This window comes from Marmota flaviventris, chromosome 2 (assembly GCF_047511675.1).
Source record: "Marmota flaviventris isolate mMarFla1 chromosome 2, mMarFla1.hap1, whole genome shotgun sequence".
NCBI lineage: Eukaryota > Metazoa > Chordata > Mammalia > Rodentia > Sciuridae > Marmota > Marmota flaviventris.
In genome coordinates, this window is record NC_092499.1 from 120,170,048 (window position 1) to 120,194,555 (window position 24,508).

The following is a 24,508-nucleotide window of genomic DNA, read 5'->3' on the forward strand; positions in this document are numbered from 1 at the left end:
AAGTTAGTAAGGACTTAAGCACCTTAGTGAGACACTGATGCAAAATAAAAATTAAAAATGTCTAGGGATGTAGCTCAGTGGTAAAGCTCCTCTGGATTCAATCCCTAGTATCCCTTTCACCCACCCCCACCTCCACCCCAAAGAGACATCTTAAATTCTCAACAAGATGCTGGTACTAACACTTCCCATTGTACAGACCAGTGCTAGTACAGAGAGGGCCCAACACCTTCTTTTGAGAGGAACATGACACATTTCTAAAAAGGCTTTCTTCCACCATGAAATGCTGTATATTGTCACAAAGTACTTCACAAAACCAAAAAAGAAAGTGCTACTACTTCTCTAGCAGGGCTAACAGTAGCTGACAGCAAGGACCCAGTTAAGAACTAGAAAGACCTAGGACTGGGGGTACAGTTCAGTGGTAGAATGCTTGCATAGGAATGTACAAGGCTTTGGGTTCAATCCCCAACACTGAAAAGACAGACAAAAAGAGAGGACATCCTAATCATTTTGATGCCTTTGGGGCGGGGCAGGGGGGGGAGCCTTTTCTGGGAATGGAGTGATTCTCCTTCATCATTAATAGCTAATATCAAACCATATTCATCTTTACTCACCTTATCAAAAAATAATGATTCAGTTCCAACCCCATGCTTGCTGGCATCTGCCATAGAAGAATCCTTTAGGCTGAGCAGTTTGGGTTTCTTCTGCAAAGGAAAAAAAAAAAAAAAACAGATATGTGAGGCTCAAAGTGGACTTCTCTGACTTGTATTTTCATCTCTGTTAAATGGTTTCATTACTGAAATTGCTGCTGATGAATAAATTGAAATAAATAAGAATTCAAGTCACTAACTCACTTTATACCCTAAAAAATTTCTACTCTCTTTCTCTGTTTGCCTGTCAATTTGTTTCTCCATCAGAAACTCATAGAATCTCATACTACCCCTAAAATGTTATCTCCAGAAATGATCACAGCATTACTGTGGAAAACTTTCAGAATATCCTTACTTTTCCTAGAGGCCAAAAGTAACTTAATTTCTAATCTAGTACCACTGATTTCTTTTTCTATCAGATGAGGAAAAAAAAAAAAAGGCTATTTATAAAAACTATCTGGCATGTGTTGCCTATGGTAGACAAAATTCAATCTTTACCCTTTAATAATGTTTTAATTTAAAAATTCATTAAAAAAAACATACTTTACTTTCCTAATAGAAAGAATAACTATCTCATCAATAATATCCACTCAGAATAATTTAAAGGGAATGAATAGGCTATGCTATAGTCCTGTCAAAAAAATTTTTTTTTCAGCGCTGCGGCTGAATTGAGGGTCTCACACATGCTAGGTACTCGAAGTCCAAGAATTTACTTTAAAAAACCCACTTCTCACTAGAAATTCATAAACTTTTTAAGAAGCAGCACATTTACCTTGGCCATCTCAGAGCCCACATTCATAGGAGCTATAGCCTCTGCTCATAATGCCTATAAAAAGCAGGTGGAAATTGTAGCTCCCAACATATTGTTTCCACCTGCATATCATCAATTATGGAAGGAAAATAAATCCAAGAGTGGAGCCTATCTGCAAAGATGATTCTTGCTATCCATATAATACCTTTACTGAAGTGAAAAAAAGAGAAATCATAACTGTTCAATTTGATTTCAAAAAGAGAAACCATTAAAAACACACACACAAATTAGGGTCCTTCAAAAATGTTGGCAACACCTACTACGTCAGTCCCTGGAGTCAAGTCATTTGTTCACTAGTCACCTTTTTTTATTTTTAAGTTGTAGTTGGACACAATACCTTTATTTTATTTATTTATTTTTATGTGGTGCTGAGGATTGAACCCAGGCCCTCGCACATGCGAGGCAAGTGCTCTACTGCTAAGCCACAACCCCAGCCCCCAGTCAGTCACCTCTTACTATTAGAAATTTCACTAGCTTCTCCGATTCTTCAATGAAATTGTGTAGACATGTTTATCTTTTCCATATTACATATTGCTTTAGAATTCATGTGAAATTTCAACATTTGTTACATCCATTTATTCCTATTCCTATTATAGTTGCATTGCAAAGAAGGGGAGAAAGCTTAGTTTCCTGTAGACAGGCCATCAGTGTTTTACTATAACAAGAAGCATCATGTGATGGGTTACTAACAGGAGCTTAAGACCTCCTTCTGCTATAGCCCAAAGGCTCTGCCTTGCAGATTAAGATGATATAGATCAGATCTGGCAACCCAACAAAGAACCCTGGGCAGGACAGGCCCCTAGTTAAAGAGTTCTCACAAAGCACCTGGGCTATATTTGCAAGTAGATCCCAGAGACCATCCCCTTATATTTCTGAAACAATTATCAAGCCTAAACATCATCCTAGCAGAAAGCAGACTTAAAGAAGGGAAAAATTAGTAAATCTCATAAAGCCTTAGCAGCAAACAAAAATAATAGCTCATAGCAAAGAAAATTAGAAATAAAACAGTCAAAAAACCACAATAATCCAAGCAACAAATATTATTCTAACATTCTTTTGCAAAACCAGATAAAAAGTTTTACGATTAAGTTTCTGTGACCTATACAACTTGCTATGAATATTCAGGATCCAACTGTCACCCTTAAGATAAGAACACACAATCAAACCTAGAATACTTGTATACTGGGACTGCTTGTGGAAGTTAAAATGAGTAGCTCCTGCCCATTCTTACCTTCACTGGAGGTGTGGTTCCTGTTCCAGAGTGCCTGCGGATTTGGCAGCCATTCTGGCTGGGCCTCTGTGGCTTGTTGTTGAGTTGGGGCTTCTTCACAGTGCCTCCATGGTCATTTCTCACAGAATCAACCTTCTCTGCAGTTGTTTTGCTTAAAAGCTGATTAAGACACATGCAAGAGATTAATGCTCTGATCAAAGCAAGTTAAGTAGCATCTAGGAAGTCCCATTCTGATCATGGCTTACCAACTTATCTAAGATGATAATTCTAAATAATGCAGTTTTTCTAAATTAAAGCTTACCACAGAGCTGTTGGCATCTGGTAGAAACTGTCCAAATTCTGACAAAAGATCTTCTTGGTTTTTAAAGAGACGAGCCACCTGGGCATATACCTCCTGCTCAGTCAAAGCTGGAGTATAGTTTCCTCCAGCCTCCTTGGCATTGCGTTGTTCTTTCTGAGGAATTGCAAGTAGGAAGAGATCATAGTAGAGGGCCACCGTTTTCAATCACATACCACTGAACACTTTCTATAATATTTGATGCTCCTATATCATCTACATAGGCTGCACTAAAAAAAGTCTATGTTCTTGGTACTTGTTTTGACGACAGACATTTACATTGAGAAAGAACAGAAGATGCTGATGACAATTAATTACTTTTAAAATTAGGGCAATAAATGTTAATGTGCCTGGGTGGTGGTGGACTAACTGATAAAACAAAATATTAGAGAACTTTCTGCTCTTATAGTAGGTTAACCAGTCTACACAAATTGCCCTCTAAACTTAACAGATAAAACATGTATTCTTTTCACCAGCCACTGACTGGATGATACAGAGCACTCAAATTGGGCAAATAAAACTGACTTTAACGAAACTTACCTGATATGTGTGCAAAATCTCTAGGAACGCTTTGTAGATATCTGGTTGGCCCTGGAATCTGTTCTTGATCTTATTAACATAGTTGATGGCATGATTAAATTCCACAGGCTGATTGTTCTGCAAGGATGGGGCAGTTCCCAATGAGATTGTCACTGGTGTGTGAGGCTGGACCGGTGGAGAACGTGGGGATGCATATGGTGGGAGTGGGGGAGTCTGCTGACTGGCTGGAGTATGTGCTTGTAACTGGGAAGGCTAAAAAGGAAAAAAAAAACCTTTATTCAAGAGCATAGATGGTTTGACAAAGGGCTAGAAAGTTCAAACTAAAAAGAAACAAAATGTCTGATCAACTGATATCCTTTACTTCTCCACTCAGGGCAGGCTAGTTTAGCTCAACTCAAATCATACTGGATAGGGGTAGGAGATGTAGAGATATTGCAAATTATGATACAAATATCTTAAGTCTTAAACTTTCTAAAAATAAATACAACCTTGAAACTGGAGCCATCTCCATTATAGAGAAGAGTTTTTCATGTGCTCACTATCTCAACAGGTACACAAAGGAAAAAAAAAAACAAAAAAACCAACTCATTCTATATGGATCTTTAATTTCAAAGATAACAACACTTTAACTCCACATAAAAATGTCTTTTAGACCAGCTCTGTCCCGTAGACTGTGAGATCACGAAATGTTCTTTATTTGCACCATCCTGTAAAATAGCCACTAGCCATATGTGGCTACTGAGCACTTAAAATGTGGTCAGAGTAAATGAAAAGCTGAATTTGTTTAACTGATTTAAATTAAAATACAGTCATATGTGGCTAGTGTACCAAACAGTGTGGGTCTAGACCAACAACACACCATCACCACCACCACCATCAAGATCTTCTAGTCTGATATGACCTAACCTGAAAAACGGAATATCTTTTTCAAATAACCATGTGTGACTTAGTACCCTAAATTTAGTGCCCTATTTTAGTACCCTAAATTTGACCATGGTAAAATGATCATTTCCAAGCTGGGTGCAATGGCACATGCCTGTAGTCCCAGCTACTTGGGAAGCCGAGGTTAGAGGAAACCTTGAGCTCTCACTGGTTCCTGATATGTCAATTTAAATAGATAACTAAATATGTGATATGCAAATGTGAGCCACATGATAGTGATGTCTACAACTTCTCTAATGAAATCTTTGTGATTTGTCTATTATTTGAGTTTTATAAAGGGAAAATGTCAAGAAGGATGCTTTCTAGGGGATACATTTCATACAATGCAGTATTTGCCAAGTGCTCACCTTGCTAACTTTGGCAGGTGGGGGCTGAGGAGCAGGTTGAGCAGGAGCTGGAGCTGACTGGGCTGAAGGCTGAGAAGGATGCTGGGGTGGTGGCTGAGGCTGGGGCTGGATGCCGTGGGTGGGGATCTGATGAACCTGGCCAGGAGTTGTCACATTCACCATATCATTGGTCTGTACTTCAATTTTATAGCCAGGAGGCAAGAAGGTGTTGAAACCCATGATCAGGTCAGGGTGGCCTTTGAACAACTGTGACACACGGCTAATCACTCCTGGAGTGTCAATGCTGATTAAAAAAAAAAAAAAAAAAAGAAAGAAAGAAAAGCAGGTTGATGAATAGCAGGTTTGATGAACACCCTAAGGAAAAAATTTAACTAGGTTTTCTCTAAAAAGGAAAATATAAAAAAAAAAAAATCAACCTGTATAGTATAATAATTAATGACATAAATAATTCTGAAATTCTAAATCTAAGCCCAAAGAGGCTTGGTCACAATTTTGAAGAAAATACAGTCATGGCAACAATTCTATCAAGAAGATTCTCAGTGAATCTAAAGTTGTGATTCCTGAGCAAGATTCAACCTTTGAATTTTGCTATTTCTTGAAATTAATACTTGGCTTTGGTGGAGGTACATACATTTGCCCTTAGCATGTTACAGTTTAGTAAATGCAGCATTTACAGTTACCACTGCCCCCCCCCAAAAAAAATCAAACTTTGATAAGCCAAAATAAACCATTTTCTGGGCATGTTATTCTCTTGAAATAGTGAGCCACGCCAGAATACTAGGGTATATTAAACTAACCCAAAAATCAAGTAGCCTAAATTATTATTTGTGTTACTCAACTGATTCAGATACAGCATTAAGAAATATTCTAGGTAAGAAAAATTTACCAATAGGGAGAAAACAAAAGTCTAGTGGCCGTAATTTCCATCAACAAACCAACAAATAAGTCCGTAAAATAAAAGCATGATCTTGAAAATTCAACCTCCAAAAGGGGACATCCAACAGATAAGAATAAGTCTCCATCTAAAAACAACATGCCAACCACAAACTTAAGTGTAACCACATCTTTTACCTCTGAGATTTAAATTCCTTCATGATGTCAAGGAAATCATTGTAGACCTGAGGCTGACTACCAAACTGTAGCTTCACCTGGTCAAGATAGGACAGTGCATCTTCCACCTGAGGCAGGAATAAATCTCAAAGTTATAAAAAATTAAAACATAAGCAAAAATCACAAGAAGAAAGGCTTTATGCCTAAATAAATTCAAAACAGTAAATGAAATATAAACAAAGTATTAGAAATTAGCAGTGGGTGCTAATAATAAAATTCAATCTTCAAAATCAACTTAAAAAATCTGTAGCCTTCCCTGGACAATTCTGGAGAAAATGATCAGTAATTAACAATCACAATAATGCAGCATGATTCATTTCATAAGTACCTATTAACATACAACATGGTGAGCCCCATGCAGACACTAAAGAAATCAACAACAAGTAAATCACAGCCACCATTCAGTAGAAATTTGTTCATATCTAGTCAAGAAATCATAACACAGTGGGATAAATGGGTAATCACCAAATACCTGTTCAGTGCATGGAAATGGCATTGCCCTACCCCACAAAAAGTGAGGACAATCCATAGATAAAGCATAAACTGAGACCTAATGATGAGTACAATTTGTCAAAAGTACAGATTAGCAAAGAAAGTCAGAGGAAGCAGCATGGGCAAAATCCCAGACAGGACATTAGGTGGCAAAACATTTGGAAAACTGAGAATAGTTTACCTTGACTGGAGGATAAGTATTGACAGGAAGAGTAAGAAGAGATAAGACCAACATAAACAATAACAAAAACAGGCTCTAGATCCTGAAAGAAATTATACATCTTATTTAAAAACAATTTAGATTTTTAAAAAAGCATTTGTTTTATTTGTAATTGTACATGGACACAATACCTTTATACATTTTTTATTTATGTGGTTCTGAGGATGGAACCCAGTGTCCCACACATGAGGAAAGAGCTTTACAACCGAGTCACAACCCCAACCCTAGATTTTTATCATCTGCATTTTCATGTACTCAATTTGACCAGTGTTGGAGGGGGGGGGGGACCACTGGTGCAGAGCAGGATAGACAGCCTAAAAGAGAAAAGGAGGAAGACCAGTTATGCTATGGGACTAATTGGATAACTCACATTAGGAACGGTGACTTGAATTTCAGTAATGGTGAAGAGGAGAGAGAACAGCACATATGCAAAAGCTTTTAAAAGATTCAAATAACAGGGCTGGGGTTGTGGCTCAGAAGTAGCACACTTGTGCCTGGCATGTGTGAGGCAACTGGGTTCTATTCTCAGCACCATATAAAAATAAATGTCTATCAACAAAAAATAAATAAATAAATAAAATTAAAAAAAAAAAAAAAAGATTCAAATAACAAAATTTGGGGACTGGCCAGATGAGCAACAAGGAAGAGCTGGCATTCAAAAGTGACTCGCCACAAAAAGTAAAATGTTTGAAGGGTTACAAAGTTATGAGTCTGATTTAGGACAACTCAACTTTAAGTTACTCAGGAGACATCTAAGGAAATCCCCACTAGGTGTTTCCTATGTATTCTGGGATAGACATTTTGTATTATACAAAATAACAGGCTTAGGAAAGTTTCAGAAATAATTTGGCCAATATGGCTCCTCAGCACTTTCTTCCTCCCTCAACAACTCCTACCCATTCAGGACACTGTTTTAAGGCAGCCTCTTGGAATGCTGATTTAAGCCACACTTTTTGATATATTATGAAATGGAACATTTATGTTCAAATAAACCATTAAATGATGCTATAGTCTAAATGTTGTCCTCCAAAATTTATATGTTGAAATTTAATCACCAATGTGAAAATATTTACTTGGATCTTTAGGAGGGGAAGTCATAAAAACAAAACCTCATGAATGGATTAGCAACTTAGCAGAAGGGTTGGTGGAAACTAGTATTGGTCCTTTTTACCCTTCTATGTTCTGCCACATGAGGGCAGTTTTTTTCTCCCCACATTTTTTTATTGGTACATTATCATTTTACGTACTGATGGGATTCGTTGTTACATATCATATATTACACAATATACAATATAACAACATAATTTGGCTAATATGGCTCCTCCTCGGTACTTTCCTCCTCCCTCAACAACTCTTACCCAATAGGGACACTGTTTTAAGGCAGCATCTTGGAAGCAAAGACTGGAACCTCACCAGACTTCTAGATCACCTAGATCTTGAATTTTCCATTCTCCAGATCTATTAGAGGTAAACTTCCATTATTCATAAAATTACCAACTCTCAGGTATTTTGTTAAAGTAGTACTAATGAATAGAGGCAAGTAATATTTCAAGAGTTGTCTAAGCTGGGCACAGTGGTAAAAACATAGTCTCAGCCAGTCGAGAGCCTGAGGCAGAAGGATCACTTGAACCCAGGAATTTAAGACCTTATTGGACAACATAGCAAGACATGGTCTTAAAAGCAAAAACAGAATGGTCCAAATTTCAATTCTGACTGTGGTTATTCAGAGTATTTCAGTATTGTTAGGACACATATTGTATACTGGTCAATTCCTACTTGTATGATACTTCAAAAATTACGTGACAATTTCTGTTGAGATTCAATAGACTAACTTATACTCAAAACTTTCCTTTTCAATGTCTCATTAATGGCCAAGTTGATTGAACAAAAAACTGTAAAGTATGCAGTAGAAACAAAAGATTTAGGAAGATACTTAAGAACAGCATTTACCACTACGTGACAAGTAAGAGTTATCAAAAATATAATATGAAGTTGTGTGCGGTGGCACATGCCTGTAATCCCAGTGGCTCAGGAGGCTGAGACAGGAGGATCTTGAGTTCAGAGCCAGCTTCAGCAACTTAGTGATGCCCTAAGGAACTCAGTGAGACCTTGTCTCTAAATAAAATACAAAAAGTAGAACTGGGGATGTGGCTCAGTGGTTAAGTGCCCCTGAGTTAAATTCCCAGAAAGGGGGGGGGGGGGCGGGCGGGCAAATTTAAGCTGGATAAGGTGTCACACATGCCTAATGACTTGGGAGGCCAAGGCAGGAGGACTGCAAGTTCAAGGCCAGCCTTGGCAACTTAGTAAGATCCTGTCTCTAAATAAAAACAGGATTGGGAATGTAGCTCCATGTAAAGCTCCCCTGAATTCAATCCCTAATACTTCAAACCACACACTCACAAAGAGTTAAGTTTATAGAGCTGTCAGTGTAGCTCAGTGCTAGATCACATCCCTAACATGTATGAAGCCCTGGGTTCAATCCTGAGCATGGCAAACAAAACAAAAAGGAGCATATTATAAGCTTTTCTGGAAGGTTAAGATATTACCTATAGAATATAGTATTAATACAGCATTAAATCACACAAAATCAATTAAAAATGTTTTTCAGGAGTTGGTAGGGTGCTAAGCTTACAGAAATATTACATTTTGCAATACAGTTATCATTCTATAAGCAACTTGTGAAGACATTTTAAGAAAAACACCAAATTTTCCCAATGAGCCCAAATAATTTGCACTCTTATGGATGGTGCTATAGTCATCTCTTAATCACAAGAACTCTACTAGATGCCTAAAATTTGATAGTACTGAACCCACTAGGTATTTTCCTATACACACTTGTTTATGATGAAGTTTTATTTATAAATTAGGCATATAAGTAGATTAACAACAATAACTTACCTTGGATATTACCAACCTCAGCATACAATTTTCCCCCTTCTTTATTGAGAACTTTCATATTTTCACTTAAAAAGAAGTACTATAACACTTCCCTTTAGCATATATGAATCGCCAGCACCACCACTATTCTTGCACTTTGGGGCCTTTATTAAGTCAAATATTTAATACTTGAGTGCAAAACTGTGATACCACAACAGTAGGCCTGATAATCTCACATGATCTGATAACCAAGAGGACTACTAAGTGAATAACAGGCAGGTTTTCAGTGCTTTAAAATGCATGAGGCATCTATAGAGAAGTGAAGCTTGTGTTCTCAGCTAACCTTGTCTCTGCTTACTTAAATATATATACTATAAGTATAGTATAGATATGATGAACAAAGGTATGATTTATATCCCACTTTGGACAGAGGGAGAGTATAAGATTTCATCATACTATTCAGGATGGCATGATTCTTAAAATTCATAAATCGTTTTATTTCTAGAATTTTCCATGTAATATTTGCAGACCTGCAGTTAACTACAGGTAACAACAGAAAGCAAAGAGAAGCAAGTGAAACTGTGGCTAAGGGGGGACACTAATAAATCAGGGAAAACAGAAGAGTATATTGTCTTTTAAGAGTATATTGTTCATTCCTAACTGCAATAATTTTGTGTGCTCAGGCTATTATAATCAAATGAAGATCTAACATTTATCTCATTATGATTATAATAATTTTCAATTCATATTTCCTAGAAAAACTGAAACCTGGTGTACTTGCTACAGCAATCACATAGTTTGAAAACACTCAAGTAAGCAGAGACAAGGTTAGCTGAGAACACAAGCTTCACTTCTCTATAGATGCCTCATGCATTTCAAAGCACTGAAAACCTACAGCACATATTTAGAAGAAATGAAAACAATAACATCTCATTCACAATTAGTTTCCCCCAAAGGAAAGGCATTCCCAAAAGGAACATATGTTTTACTAATGATAGCAAATCAGTTACTCATAAAAAGGAATAAGAACAACAACAAATAAATAAATAAAAATAAAAAAGAAGAAAGGACTAAGAAGCAGGCACAGTGGCGTACATCTATAATCCTGGCAGCTCGGGAGGCTGAGGCAAGACGATCACAAGTTCAAAGCCAGCCTCAACAACTTAGTAATACCATCTCAAAGTTAAAAAAATAAAATGGACTGGAGATATGGCTCAGTAGCTAAGTGCCCCTGAGTTCAATCCCTAGTACATATGTACCTATGTACATATATACATAAATAAATGGAATAAGAACCACCAGATATACTACTGAACGGATTTACTGGACAGGCTTATAGCCAATCATGTGCACACAATAAAAGTCTTATATGATATTAAGAACTATAAGTTCAAAAGGAAGCAACCCAAAACTGGATTTTAAAGTTCATTTTGTATGAAGAGTCCTTGAATTCTAATAATATTTGAGTATTGTGCATTCATATATTCCACTAACATTTCTTATAGCTATTCTTCTCTGGATCAGGCACTAATGTCAACATGAGAAACAGATTTCAAAACAAAAAACAAAGCTTCTTTTGATTCAACCCTTAGTTTTTAATGTTAAAAGTTGTAACCACCACTAATAGGATAAAGCTATTATTTCCTACTAAACTTTTGACCCAAAAAAGGGAGATGAATACCACCTTGAGCCTCTGAAACTGCTGCTGTCCCTGCACTGGTGCAACGGGTGGGGCTGGATGGGCATGACTCTGGACCACTTGGCCTCCGTGGGGCTGGACAGCTGTTGGATGATGATGACTGCTATGAACCGCTGCTATGGTGGGCCCATGACTACCAGAGTTCTGTGGTACAGCAGAAACCTGGGATAGACAAAATACAGACAAGAAATTTCAAAGCTTGTGCATTCTTCCTCAAACACATTTAGAGAAATAACACAAACGCAAATGCACAAGGCATACCTGCATAGCTCTGAATGCATAAAAATAATTTATTAGAAATCCAAGTTTCCCAAACAAGAGAATTAATGAAATTAATTACAGTTCATCTATACCAATTGTTTTGTAGCTATTAAAACTACAGAGCTTAATGCTTCTTAAACTCTGTGGTTAAGGTTCAGTTTTCCAAAAAAAAAAAGGAAATTCCTAAGAAAGTGAAATAAAAAAATCAACTACATAATTTTATTAGATTTTACAGATACAAAATAACAACATCCACCTGCTATAAATAAAAGTTTCTAAACAATTTCTGTCATCTCATTACAGGCTAGTAACCAAGTGTACACATCAGTCACTTGAGGACCACATTTTGAATAGTACTGATAAAAGGAGGGAGACACACACACACACACACACACAACATTAGAAAAGATTTTGAATGCTAGACAACAAATATATAGCAAAATGTTAGCATTTAATTTTATGGAAGTGGAATTAGAAAAGATTTTTTTAAAAAGATATTTTATTAGTTGTATGTGGCCTTTTATTTATTTTTATGTGGTGCTGAGAATCTAACCCAGTGCCTCACACATGCGAGACAAGCGCTACCACTGAGCCACAACCCCAGCCCTAGAAAAGATTTTTATTTGTTTTATTTCACTTATCTTTTACTTGCTACGATGACCAAGTATTATAGTCATATACTGCAAAATGACATTTCTGCCAACAACAGACCATACATATATGATGGTGGTAACATAAGATTACAATAGAACTGAAAAATTCCTACCATTTAGTAGCATAATAGCCATCACACAACTCAGTATGTATCTGCAGTGATGCTGGTGTAAACATATTTACTCTACTGCTACCAATCTTAGAAGTGCATAGAACAGTTATGTACAATACATAATATTTGATAATGATAATAAATGATGATGTTATTTACCATATCATACTCTTTTGTGCGTGTGTAGTACTGAGGATTAAGCCCACGGACGTGCTATCACTGAGCTACATACCCAGACCTTTTTATTTTGAGACAGCGTCTTGCTAAGTTACATTAGATGGTCTCAAACTTGCAATCCTTCTGCCTCAGCCTCTTGAGTAACTGGGATTATGGGCATACAACACTGGCCTTTATCAATATTTTAGAATGTACTCCTACTTATTAGAAAAAGTATAACATAAAACAGTACGACAAATTATGCTGGTAGAGTCTCATATATTCTGTGTTTATTTTTATTTCCTCTTCAAGAGGCCATGTCAAGTGATTGATCTATACCACCTGGGTTTAAGCATATTCTATGATGTTTGCATAATGACAAAATGTACTTCTCAGAAAATGTTCCTGTCATTAAGTGAGACAATTATACTTCCAAAGTTTAAAAAAAAAAAAAAATTTATTGAGTTGCTGGTGGTTTGGCCCCAAATGTTTTTCTTTCAAACTCTTATCCTCTTCTAAGTTTAGGGACAAAAAAAGTACCTTTCCTTCCATTTTTATTACAACAAAATGCTGTATAAAATTTCCAAAGTACTTTTACTTTCCTATTTCAAAACCGCTAATCACAAAAAATAACTAATGACAATGTACATGACTGCTTCATACCAAAATAAATAGAGTAAATGACATAAAGTTAATTTCTTCTAAGCAATGTAAGTTGTATACCACAACATAAAGAGGGAATAAAGCTTTTTTTTCAAATCATCATGGGTTTATATAAGTTACCCAGGGGAGGGCATAAGGAAAGAGAGAAATAAAGCAACTAAGCATTAATCTATGAAATATTACAAAACATATTAGGACTTATTTAAATAATTCTATAAGTTCTAATATCTCTCTCACAGGAAGAGGTATTATTCTGAGATTATATATTTCAAAATGTGTGTTTTTACAGGTTTTACAAGTTTATTGGAGTTTATGTTTGAGATGGCTGGTTTTATATAAGCATATTACAGTTTCCAGTAGGAATACATGTAACTATCCCTAGTGTAGGAAACAGTCATGAACTAGTTCAGATAATAAAACTAATCACCCAAAGAAAACAAGCAACTATTTTTCTTCCAAGTTCCAATCATCTAATACTAGACTGGAGAAATGAAATGAGCATATTTACATAGTTCACACCATAATGCAAACAATACACATTAAAATATAGATCAGTATAAGGAACAGTTTTTAAAAAATGTGTCAAAAGAAAATAAAGGTCACATCAATATGATTTTAATTTTCTTTAGGTACTGGGGATTGAGTCCAGGGCACTTTACTACTGAGATTGCACATTATTTTCGCTATTTTTTATACCTTACACGTACCTGTAAGATTTCTTTTTTTGGTTTGTTTTTCTGGCCAAACTTGCATAGTTCTCATTATTATTATGTACTGGGGATTAAACCCAGGGCCTCAAGCTTGCTAGGCAAGCACTCTACCACAAAACTATTAACTCAGCTCTTTTGATTTTATTTTGAAACAGGGTCTTACTAAATTACCCAGATTGTACTCAAACTTGTGATCCTCCTACCTCAGCCTCCTGAATAACTGGGATTATAGGCATGTGCCACTGCATCTGGCTTGAATTTTTTTTTTTTAACATCTAACTCAATGCTTAATATAAAATTTCTAACTAGATGAAATCACTATCCCTCCTTCCTTACTCCCCCGACTAGTTCCTATTTACCTGGTAGCTGGGTGTTACTGAGTATTGAATTCCTGTAGCTGATTGCATGGTCTCAGACACCGCTTCATATACAGGAGGGGCAGGGGCAAGCACCCGATGCTGGTGAGGAAAAGCGTCTGTGCTGCCAGGGATCCGACGCTGCTGGGCCGCATACACCGGTGACTCCTGGTCATCCAAACGTCGCTTCATTCTGCACTCATGCTCAGGGATGCACTTCAAAACCTGCAAAAATCAAAAAGCAATGAGAGCAAAATAATTTTAACTCCAGTATGATGTATACAACTCAGGACCAGTCACTCAGGTTTAGTGTAAGTTTAACTCCCAGAACTGATTATCAATTTCATCTTACAGATGGTCACTAGATAGTTCAATCGTGCACACACACACCTTATAGTGAAAAAGTTATAGTGGAAAGACAAAAATTTAAATAAAATAGTTTTATTTAATTTGTACTGATAACCTAAAAAGTCACCTCCAATTTAAAAACAAACACAGCCCTTTTTCCCCCTTTCTAGTTTGCTCCTCAAATGCTGCCATTCCTAATATTAATTACACAATCCACATGCTGCAAAAATATTCCTTCCTTCCTTCCCTTTTCTTTTCTTTCTTTCTTTATTTATTTATTTTTATGTGGTGCTAAGGATCGAACCCAGGGCCTCACACATGCTAGGCAAGCACTCTACCACTGAGCCACAATCCCAGCCCCTTGTTTCTTAACTCTACTCAAAACCTAGTAAAATTAGGGTCTGATTTTAAAATATCAATTACTTCAACAATTAAATGCTATCATGGAAAGAACACTGAGCCAGGAATAAAAGGACCAAGGATATACACATTTCAACAAGTTCCTTGTTTCATGTGATTTTCGGTTTCCCAACTAGCAAATCATGTCCAAGGTTTCTTTTGTCTCTTTCTAACATTCTTTAATATAAGACACAATTTCTTTAGCTTACTAATACTTTATAAAGGACATTTTCCTTCCAACAGGACACAAAAGTAACAAAAATAGAACTTTACCAGAAATCCTCTTGGGTCTTTTCAGAGATTTTCTAACATCAGAACCACTAACTCAAGCATAATGCAGCATAGTTAAGAAATTATGCCCCAAGATGGGCTGTAATCCCAGTGACTTGAAAGACCGAGGAATGAGGATCTCAAGTTTCAGATCAGCCTTGGCAACTTAACAAGACCCCATCTCAAAATAAAAATTTAAAAAGGGCTGGGGATGTAGACCACTGGAAGAGCATCCCTGGGTTCAATCCCCAGTGTGTGTATGTGGGGAGTGTGACCAAGCCTCACCATTTTCCAATCCCAGAAACTCTGAAAAAAGACATTACTCCTGTAATAAGAAACTAAAAATTAGCTGGGCACCGTAGTACATGCCTGCAATCCCAGCAGCTCAGAAGGATAAAGTAATATATACTTAGCCTGATATTTCAAAAATTTTCATAGATATTTTCATAATTTTCAGATAAGGGGTTAGAAATATAGATTTGCACATGCTACTTGGTACCTGGAAGAAGAGCCTCTAGTCAACTAACTATGAACACTAAACCTCAAGCCTATTTTGTGATGAGAAATTGGTTCTCATAAATGCATAAAAGTCTTGAAGACTTTTTGACTGCTACTTCTACCTATGACTTAATCCATGTTTTTTTTGGTCTTGGTTTCTATTGGTTTAAAAATTGTATGTTTAACTCCTCTGAGATTAATCTCTCTAAAATCCAAAACCAACACTTACAAGTGATAAAACATGTGTGAACAGCACAGCACAAAACTAAGGAAAAAACACTGGACACCTGTCAAAGAATTGGATTCTATTCAACTCTGACATAAAAGCTTTGTAACTCTGGTCCTGTTTTCTCATCTACAAAAAGGGGAGATTAGACTACCTTAGTGATTCCTAATGGCAGGTGAGTGGATCAATCTACAGGAAAATGAAAAAAAAAAAAGATTGTAGCAAGTTTTTCATAGATTAAGTATTAAAGTACTAAGGATTACTCTAAGATCATGCTCTTTTTTATTATTAAAATATCATTTACTTTATAAAGTGATTGTCATTTTATAAAATATTTAACTTCTTTCAGCTCTAGAGTTTGCTTTCCAGACCATGTTTACCACACTTAGGAGGCTCTCCAGGGTGGGAGCGTGCTCTGAACCATACTTTAGTCCCTTACCAATCACTACTCATAATTCTCTTTCCTGTCTCTCAAATCGCCACCCCTTTATTTTAGGCCTTCATCATCCCTCATCTAGACTGTTGCCAATACTCTCCAGCATCTCTTCTCCTCTAGTATATCTTCTACACTGATTTCAAAACCACCTGCCTCAACTGAATCTAATCTAGCTGTAAAATTATCACTGGCTTCTATCATTGAAGACACAGTCAATATTCTTTTGTTTAACCTACAAAACTCTTAAGAGCTTGGGACAGTTGTGTGCCTGTAGTTTGGCTACTGGGGAAGCTGAGGAGGGAGGATCACTTGAGTCCAGGCATTTGTGACCAGGCTGGGTATCACAGCAATACCCAGGTCTCAAAACAAACCAAACCAAACCAAACAAAATCCTTCTTTACTAATTGGAGGAGAAAGTTAACTTACTGATTATCTTCATCCAGGCCCCACCCTGTCATCCAGTCCTGCCAAATGTTTTCAACATTTCCTTAAAGAAGTTCAAGTCTATAAGCTTCTTCAAGGTAGGGTCCTTTTCAACTGTGCATTCTCCACACTCAACTATAGTGTCTTCCTTTCGTAGCCATAGGGGATTGATTCCAGGACCCCTCCATGGATATCAAAACTCATGAAGGATAAAGTCCCTTATATAACATGGTATAATACTTACATATAATCTCTGCATAGTCTCACACATATATCCTCCCATACACTTTAAATAATCTCTAGATTACTTATAATGTTTCAGATCTGAGATTGAATAAATCTGTGAATGTGGAACCCATGGATACACCAAGTCAATTCACATGAAGATTTGGAGATGTGGCTCCATGGTGAGGCACTTTGACTAGCAGGCATGCATTCTAAGAAAATAAGCAAAAGTAATACTTAACATACTGAATGCCAAGTACCATTTTACACAATTGACAAATATGAATTAATTTAACCCTCACAACAGCACTGTAAGTAAAGTACTGTTATTTTATTTTATAAACAAGGAAAACTGATACACAAAGAAGTAAACTCCCCCAAATTGCACAGCTATTATGAAGCAAAGATGCAATATAAATCCATAAAATCTGCCTCCAGAGCCTGGACTCTCAACCACTTAACTATTCCAGGCCTAACAGAAGAGAAGAAATAAAGAATCCCTTTACTTAAAGCACATGTGCACTGTGCAACTTCTGCATTCTTTAACCTAACACACACTTAACTAATTCATCCTTTCTGCAGCCTCAACATAGTAAGAGGAATGCTTTGGCAGCATTCATTCACATAATTAGCAAATTCTCAGTGAGTAAACATGAAGGTGGCAGATGATATTGGCTCTTGCCCTTGAAAAGCTTAAAAACCAGCTGGGAAGATCATATACAGCCTCACCAGTAATCAAATAAGTGTAAAATGATATTTACATCAAAGCAACTAGCAAAAATTAAACAAAATCATAATTGTGTGGATGAAAATATGGGAAAACATTATTAATGGAAATTCTAATCAACATACCCTACTTGGTTGGCATCCTAAACTTAAAATGTGCATAATGTTTAACCTAGCAATTTTCACTTGTCTCTATCCTATACATTTATCAAGTATATCTACTACAGAGTATGAAAATCTAAGTGTCTAAATAATAGTTGAATGAAGTTGACACAAATGTAGTATGGAAAGTGAACAGCAAATAGATCAGTATTCATTTACATTTACAGATATAAATGAGGCAAAAGTGAGAAAAGCTACCAAATACATAATGTTTGATCTCATGTATGTGTACACACATACAATGTACTTGATTTGTGCATTTCATTTTATATAAGGTTTGCATCAAATGAAAAATGCTATAAACACAGTGACAATAATATACATGCTCAAATACTGGGTGAAAGTACAGTTAATGTCTGGAATTTTACTGCAAATTGTATTAAGAAATTAGTTTAGATTCACAGATGAGTGGACAGATGTATGATAAAGTCAGTATTCTAAAAGTGATAATAGTAAGCTCTATGTAGTGAGTATATGGGTGTTCGCTACAAAATTCTACAAACTTTGCTATATATTTGAAGATATCCTTAATAAAATCTTGGAAGGAAACAAGGGGCAAACTCTATGAGGCCAGTCTTAGCAACTAAGTGAGGCCCTTTGCAACTTAGATCCTGTCTCAAAAATAAAAAGGGTTGGGGATGTGGCTCAGTGGTAAAGCACCTCTGGGTTCAATCCTCAGTTAAAAAAAAAAAAAAAATCAATTACAGATTTAAAATTTGGGATGAATTAGGAAGTACAGGATATATGCCACGAAATAGTAAAGTAATTTTAAAATTACAAACAAAAATAGACAGTTTTTTACATTCTTTGCCAATTCATTCATCCCACAAACAATTACCAAATGCCTACTAACTGCCAGGTACTGGACTTAGTGTTAGGGTTCCAGGACTCAAGAGGGTATTTCCTGCCCAACAACAACCAAGTCTTCCATACATGGCTATAATAAAGTGATGTGTTCCTCAAAACAATCCTGTCAGAAAGACCTAGAACTCTTAATTTTAAAAAATTTTTATTCTAATTTGTTATATATGACTGCATAATGCATTACAACTCATACTGTACATATAGAATACAATTTTTTATATCTCTGTACACAAAGTAGAGTCACACCATTTGTGTCTTTATACATGTAGTTAGGGTAATGATGTCCATCACATTCCACCATCTTTCCTACCTACGCCCACGCCCCCTCCCTTCCCCTCCCCGCCTTTTCTCTATCTAGAGTTCATCTAATCCTCCCATGCTCCCCCCCAGCAACCCCATTATGAATCAGCATCCTTATATCAGAGAAAACATTTGGCATTTGGTGTTTTGGGACTGGCTAATGTCACTTAGCATTATATATACCACATTTTCTTTATCCACTCATCAACTAAACTCTCTTATTTTGAAGGCAGTTGACACTCAAAGAAATCATGTGACTTGTTCCAAGTCATATACTTGGCTAAAGGAGCAATGGGTTAGACTCTTTCTCCTTAGAATACCTTACAGATCTATAGTAGGAAAATTGTATGGACTATAAAAATCCCACTTGTAGAGGGGTACAGTGTAGTTCAAGGTTATAAAGTATTTGAATGTCAAATGGTAGGGCCACAGAGTCAGACACAGAAGTATTTTCAAGCACTGCTTCAGTTCACATTATTTTCATCTGCCACTATGGTCTTCAAATCATTTCAGATTTGAAACTTAGGGTTAGCAGAACTCTATGAAGGCAAAAAAGAGATTCAAAAGAATTAAATGATAGAAAATAGAAGGAACACTAATGTGAGTAAACAATGGCACTGAAACATTAAAAACCATCTGGTCACGCTGTAATAAAAAGTGAGAAATAACTCCAAAGCACCATGCAAAGGAATCATAATTCCCAAATAAAACAAGGTGACTCTGACATTATGGGGGAAATTCTGGAGAAGGTTACATTTAGGGAGCAAACGTGATATATTTTAGAGAAATACTGAAGGGCAAAGGTAAAAGCTAAAGACCAATTTTCTACTCTTTATTAACAATGAAGAATTGGCCTCCTAGAAATCTAGACATTTATCCATGATTATTAAAATCCAAACGAAAAGTCCAACTTTAGAGAAGCTTCTTAACTTTCTCACATTGTTTCAAATAATTGCCTTAACAAGGACCACTTTAGGGTGAATAAACTCAAAGTAAGAGTATATGTGAACTTCAAACTGCCCTATTCCAGAAGCTAAGACAACTTAAGTACATTTTATTCTTTCTAAAGTGAAATTAATTTTCAGCTGACCCTATAGTGCCTCTTAATTTTGTACTGATAGTTAAAGTTCCTTTATTTTATTTTTAATTTTAAAACTATACTGAGATTATCTTTTATTGGTAGTCAACATGATATAAAATGTGTCCTGGTTAGTTTATTTAAATGAATATTCAAAAAAATTGGAAGTTCCTCTTCAAAAGCAAAGAAATTTTTATCAAAACATTACGTAAATGTAACTTTATCTTGGTACAATTGCCCATGATAGTCTGCTCCAAAACCTGTCCGAAAATCCACCTCTAGTTTTAAATCTGCTAAGAAATGGAATCTATTCCAGAATAAAGGAGAGGTATTTTATTCGGAGTTTACCTATTGCTTAGAATTATAGCTCAGCAAAATAAACAATTTATTTTCTCAAAAGCCACAAGATCTAATACCCAAGTCTCAATTTTTATATTCTTCTAATGTAGTGGTGACCACAACTAGGGAGACTCTGCCTCACTCCCTACCCAGGCACAAATTTAGTAATGTTGGAAGACATTTTGGGTCATCATAACTTGTGGGGGAGAGGGAGTGTCCCACTGGCATCTTTATGGGTAGAGATCATGGATGCATCAAAACATCCTACAAAGCACTGGACATTCCCCACTACACATATATAATAAATAATTATTTGGCCCAAAACATCTGTAGTATTGCTGAGGCTGAGAAATCTTTACCACTCCATCTGGCATATACCTTTGGTGAATGCTGGTGGGATTATGTCACGTGACGTGACAATTTTTTTTTTTTTTTACCATGGTACTTTAGAATAGTCATCTTGGCTATGCAAAGATATCACTGGCTTCTTTATGTCTTATTATTCAACTTTGACCATTAGTATACCAGAAAAACTTTTCATCCTCACCATCCAAATGTTTATTACAGTTGCCTGTTTTGAATGTGTGTTAAACATACAATGCAACCAACTTCTCTTAACTGTCAACGCACGAATCTGGAATACAGCCATTTCATAAACTCTTGATTCCAGGTACCTTTCCACTAAGGTTCTCACTTATCATTTCTGGGTTTTTGTCGTCGTTTTGTTGCCCCTACATCACATCATCAAATGCAATATACTGAAAATTTACTTTACAATTTTGAAGAGAACAGTCATCTCCTTTGTTATACAACTGCAAGCATTCACCTTTTTTTAGGCCAAGTAAGTACAAATTCATATACATACCTGCCTTTGGCAACCGTACACTTAAAAGTCACACTGGCTAAGTTTTGATGTATAAATATCCTCAAAGCAAAAATACACCCTTAAAGAAAACTGGAATGGTTTTTGATTCTTGTTCAAAAAATACTGAATCTGGGGCTGGGATTGTGGCTCAGTGTAGAGCGCTCGCCTAGCACGGGCGGGACCCGGGTTCGATCCTCAGCACCACATAAAAATAAAGGCATTGTGTTGTATCCATCTACAAAAAAGATATTCTCTTTAAAAAAAAAAAAAAAAAGAAGCAGCTTACATTTTGGAGAGAAATACACAAAAAAATCAGTGACAAATGCTAAGGAAAAAAAAAAAGGCAGGAAAGCATTCTTGAAATTGTATATAACTGCCAAAGAATCTCTCACAAAAAAGGTAAGTTATGGGTAAAGGAACTGAGGGAGCCAACCATGTAGAAATCAGTGAGGAAGCTTTCTAGGCAAAGGGGATATCAAATGCAAAGACCCTCAGGCATACAAACACTTGGTATTTTCCCAAAACAGCAAGGTTATACAGCTAGAAAACAATCAGGAGACTATTAGTAGGAAACATAGCCAAAGAGGGTATCAGACTTGTTCTTACAGTTTATAATAAGGACTTGGCTATAATACTCAAGACTGAAAGAGGAAGCCGTTGAATGGTTCTTTTGGGGGACTGAACCAGGAACACTCTACCATTGAGCTACATCCCCAGCCCTTTTTAGTTTTTGAGACAGGGTCTTGCTAAACTGCCCAGACTGGCCTCAAACTTGTAATCTTCCTGCCTCAGCCTAGGATTACAGGCCTATGCCACCATTCCCTGCTCAATGGATGGTTTTAAGCAGAGAAGTGACATGGTCTTAGGTTTTAAAAGAATCACTTGGGTCATTATGCTGAGAACAGACTAAAGACGGGCAATAACAAAGCAAACAGAATCCTTGCTAGGGATGCTGCTGACACTGATTGAGGATGTGGGGGAGGTGGGGATACTAAGTGGTCCAATTCTTCATAATATTTTGAACATAGAGCAAATGAGATTTGGGATGTTCAACATATGAAAAAATAAGAAAGAAGAGTCAAGAATGCTGATTAGTTTGTTCAAGAGGAAACATAAAGTAGGCCACTGGCTATATAATGCACTTATTGTGCACCATATCCCTCTTCCAGCCAAGGCTGGGGTAAGTGCCCCATAATCAAGCACATACACACCAAATCCATAATTTCTTTAATGTGATTCCTAAATACCTTCCAAAGTAATAGAAAGGATCAGGTCTGCAAAGTGAAGATGGTGCAATTCACAAACACTGGAAGAGTAACTTCACAAGAGAATTCAATTTCAACATGATACTACCCCTTCTAACATTCCTAAAGTGATTCCCAAGTGACACTTTGAGATGTCTAAGGGGCTGGGGATGTGGCTCAAGCGGTGGCGCGCTCGCCTGGCATGCGTGTGGCCCGGGTTCGATCCTCAGCACCACATACAAATGAAGATGTTGTGTCTGCCGAAAACCAAAAAATAAATATTAAAATTCTCTCTCTCTCAAAAAAAAGAGATGTCTAAGGATATTTTTTAAAAAATATTTATTTAGTTAGTTAGTTAGTTTTCGGCGGACACAACATCTTTGTTTGTATGTGGTGCTGAGGATCGAACCTGGGCCGCACGCATGCCAGGCGAGCACGCTACCACTTGAGCCACATTCCCAGCCCGCCTAAGGATATTTAACAACTTACTTCAAGAGGATCTATGATGTCACACTGCTCCCTCCTGTTTCTCATGCAGTGACTCCTCTTCCTCCGCCTCTAAGATAGATTCTTTCCCCTCTGAAATCCTTAAACACTTTGTACTTGATTCTTATGGCACCCACCATTCATTGATGTACAGTAGAAACCGTTCATCTGCCTGTCTTACTTTATAAAAATGTTAATTTCTTGGAGACAACAAACTTTGTGTCAATCCAGATGTATTAAGCAGGTAATAAAGAAATGAGTTTTGAGGCTGGGGTTGTGGCTTAGTGGTAGAGTGTTTGCCTAGCATGCACAAGGCACTGGCTTCAATCCTCAGCACCACATAAATGTAAAATAAAGATATTGTGTTCACCTAAAAACTTAAGAATAAATATTTTTAAAAAAGAAATGAGTGTTGAGACAATTTACGTCTTAGAACCCGAGTCCCAATTTTTTCTCCTCAAAACAACTTGCAAAAGTACACTAGTGGCTGGGCACAGCAGAGTACACCTGTAATCCCAGTGGCATGGGAAGCTAAGGCAGGAGGATCCCAAATTTGAGGCAAGCCTCAGGAACTTAGTGAGGCCCTAAGCAACTTAGTGGAATCCTGCCTTAAAAATAAAAAGGTGGGGCTGGGGTTGTGGCTCAGCAGTAGAGCGCTCGCCTAGCATGCGCGAGAGGCCCTGGGTTCGATCCTCAGTACCACATAAAAATAAGTAAATAAAATAAAAGTATTGTGTCCAACTACAACTAAAAAATAAATATTTAAAAAAATTATATAAATAAATAAATAAAAAGGTGTGGGGATATGGGCTCAGTGGTTAAGCACTCCTGGTTTCGATCCCTGGTATCTCCCCCCCAAAAAAGTACACTAGTTGTTCCTCAAAAAAATTAAACACAGAATTACCATATGATTATGGTAATACTATTTCTGAATATATATCCAATAGAACTGAAAGCAAGGACTTGAAGAGATATTTATACACCCATGTTCATAGCAGAATTATTAATAAAAGCAAAAAAGGGGAAAAAAATCCCAATGTCCATGGCAGATGAATAAACATAATGTGGCATATATATACAGCCTTTAAAAGTGAGAAAATTCTGACTCATGCTACATCATGGTTGAATCTTCAGGACGTTATGCTAAGCAAAATAAGCCAGTTACAAATGTCAAAGAGTGTTATGAGGTACCTAGAGTAGTGAAATTTAGAAAAAAGTAGAATGGTGGTAGCCAACACTGGGGGATATAGAAGAAGAGATTTGCTTCTCTGGTACAAAGTTACAGTTGGGAAAATAAAACAATTCTAAAGAGATGGTGGTAAGAGCTGCAAAACAATGTGAATGCATTTAATACCACTAAAATATACTTAAAAATATTTAAATGGTAATTTTACATTATGTGTATTTTGCCAGTTAAAAACTTTTTTAAAAAGCACACTGCTCCTTCTTTGTTC

At 36.6% G+C, this 24,508-nt stretch overlaps 1 protein-coding gene across 3 annotated transcripts in view; it reads right to left on the reverse strand.

The window, feature by feature from the left end:
- The window catches only part of Sin3a (SIN3 transcription regulator family member A), a 58,340-nt gene that overhangs the window by 27,333 nt on the left and 6,499 nt on the right, over positions 1 to 24,508 (reverse strand). For all 3 annotated transcript variants that reach the window (XM_071608477.1, XM_071608478.1, XM_027923611.2), the window contains 8 exons: positions 14,169 to 14,390; positions 11,239 to 11,415; positions 5,927 to 6,033; positions 4,856 to 5,138; positions 3,567 to 3,818; positions 2,991 to 3,143; positions 2,690 to 2,848; positions 612 to 701 (listed from right to left, as the gene is read on the reverse strand). In XM_071608477.1, the coding sequence (XP_071464578.1) occupies positions 612 to 701; positions 2,690 to 2,848; positions 2,991 to 3,143; positions 3,567 to 3,818; positions 4,856 to 5,138; positions 5,927 to 6,033; positions 11,239 to 11,415; positions 14,169 to 14,390 (1,443 nt within the window). Of the gene's footprint in view, positions 1 to 611; positions 702 to 2,689; positions 2,849 to 2,990; positions 3,144 to 3,566; positions 3,819 to 4,855; positions 5,139 to 5,926; positions 6,034 to 11,238; positions 11,416 to 14,168; positions 14,391 to 24,508 lie in introns of those variants that run through there.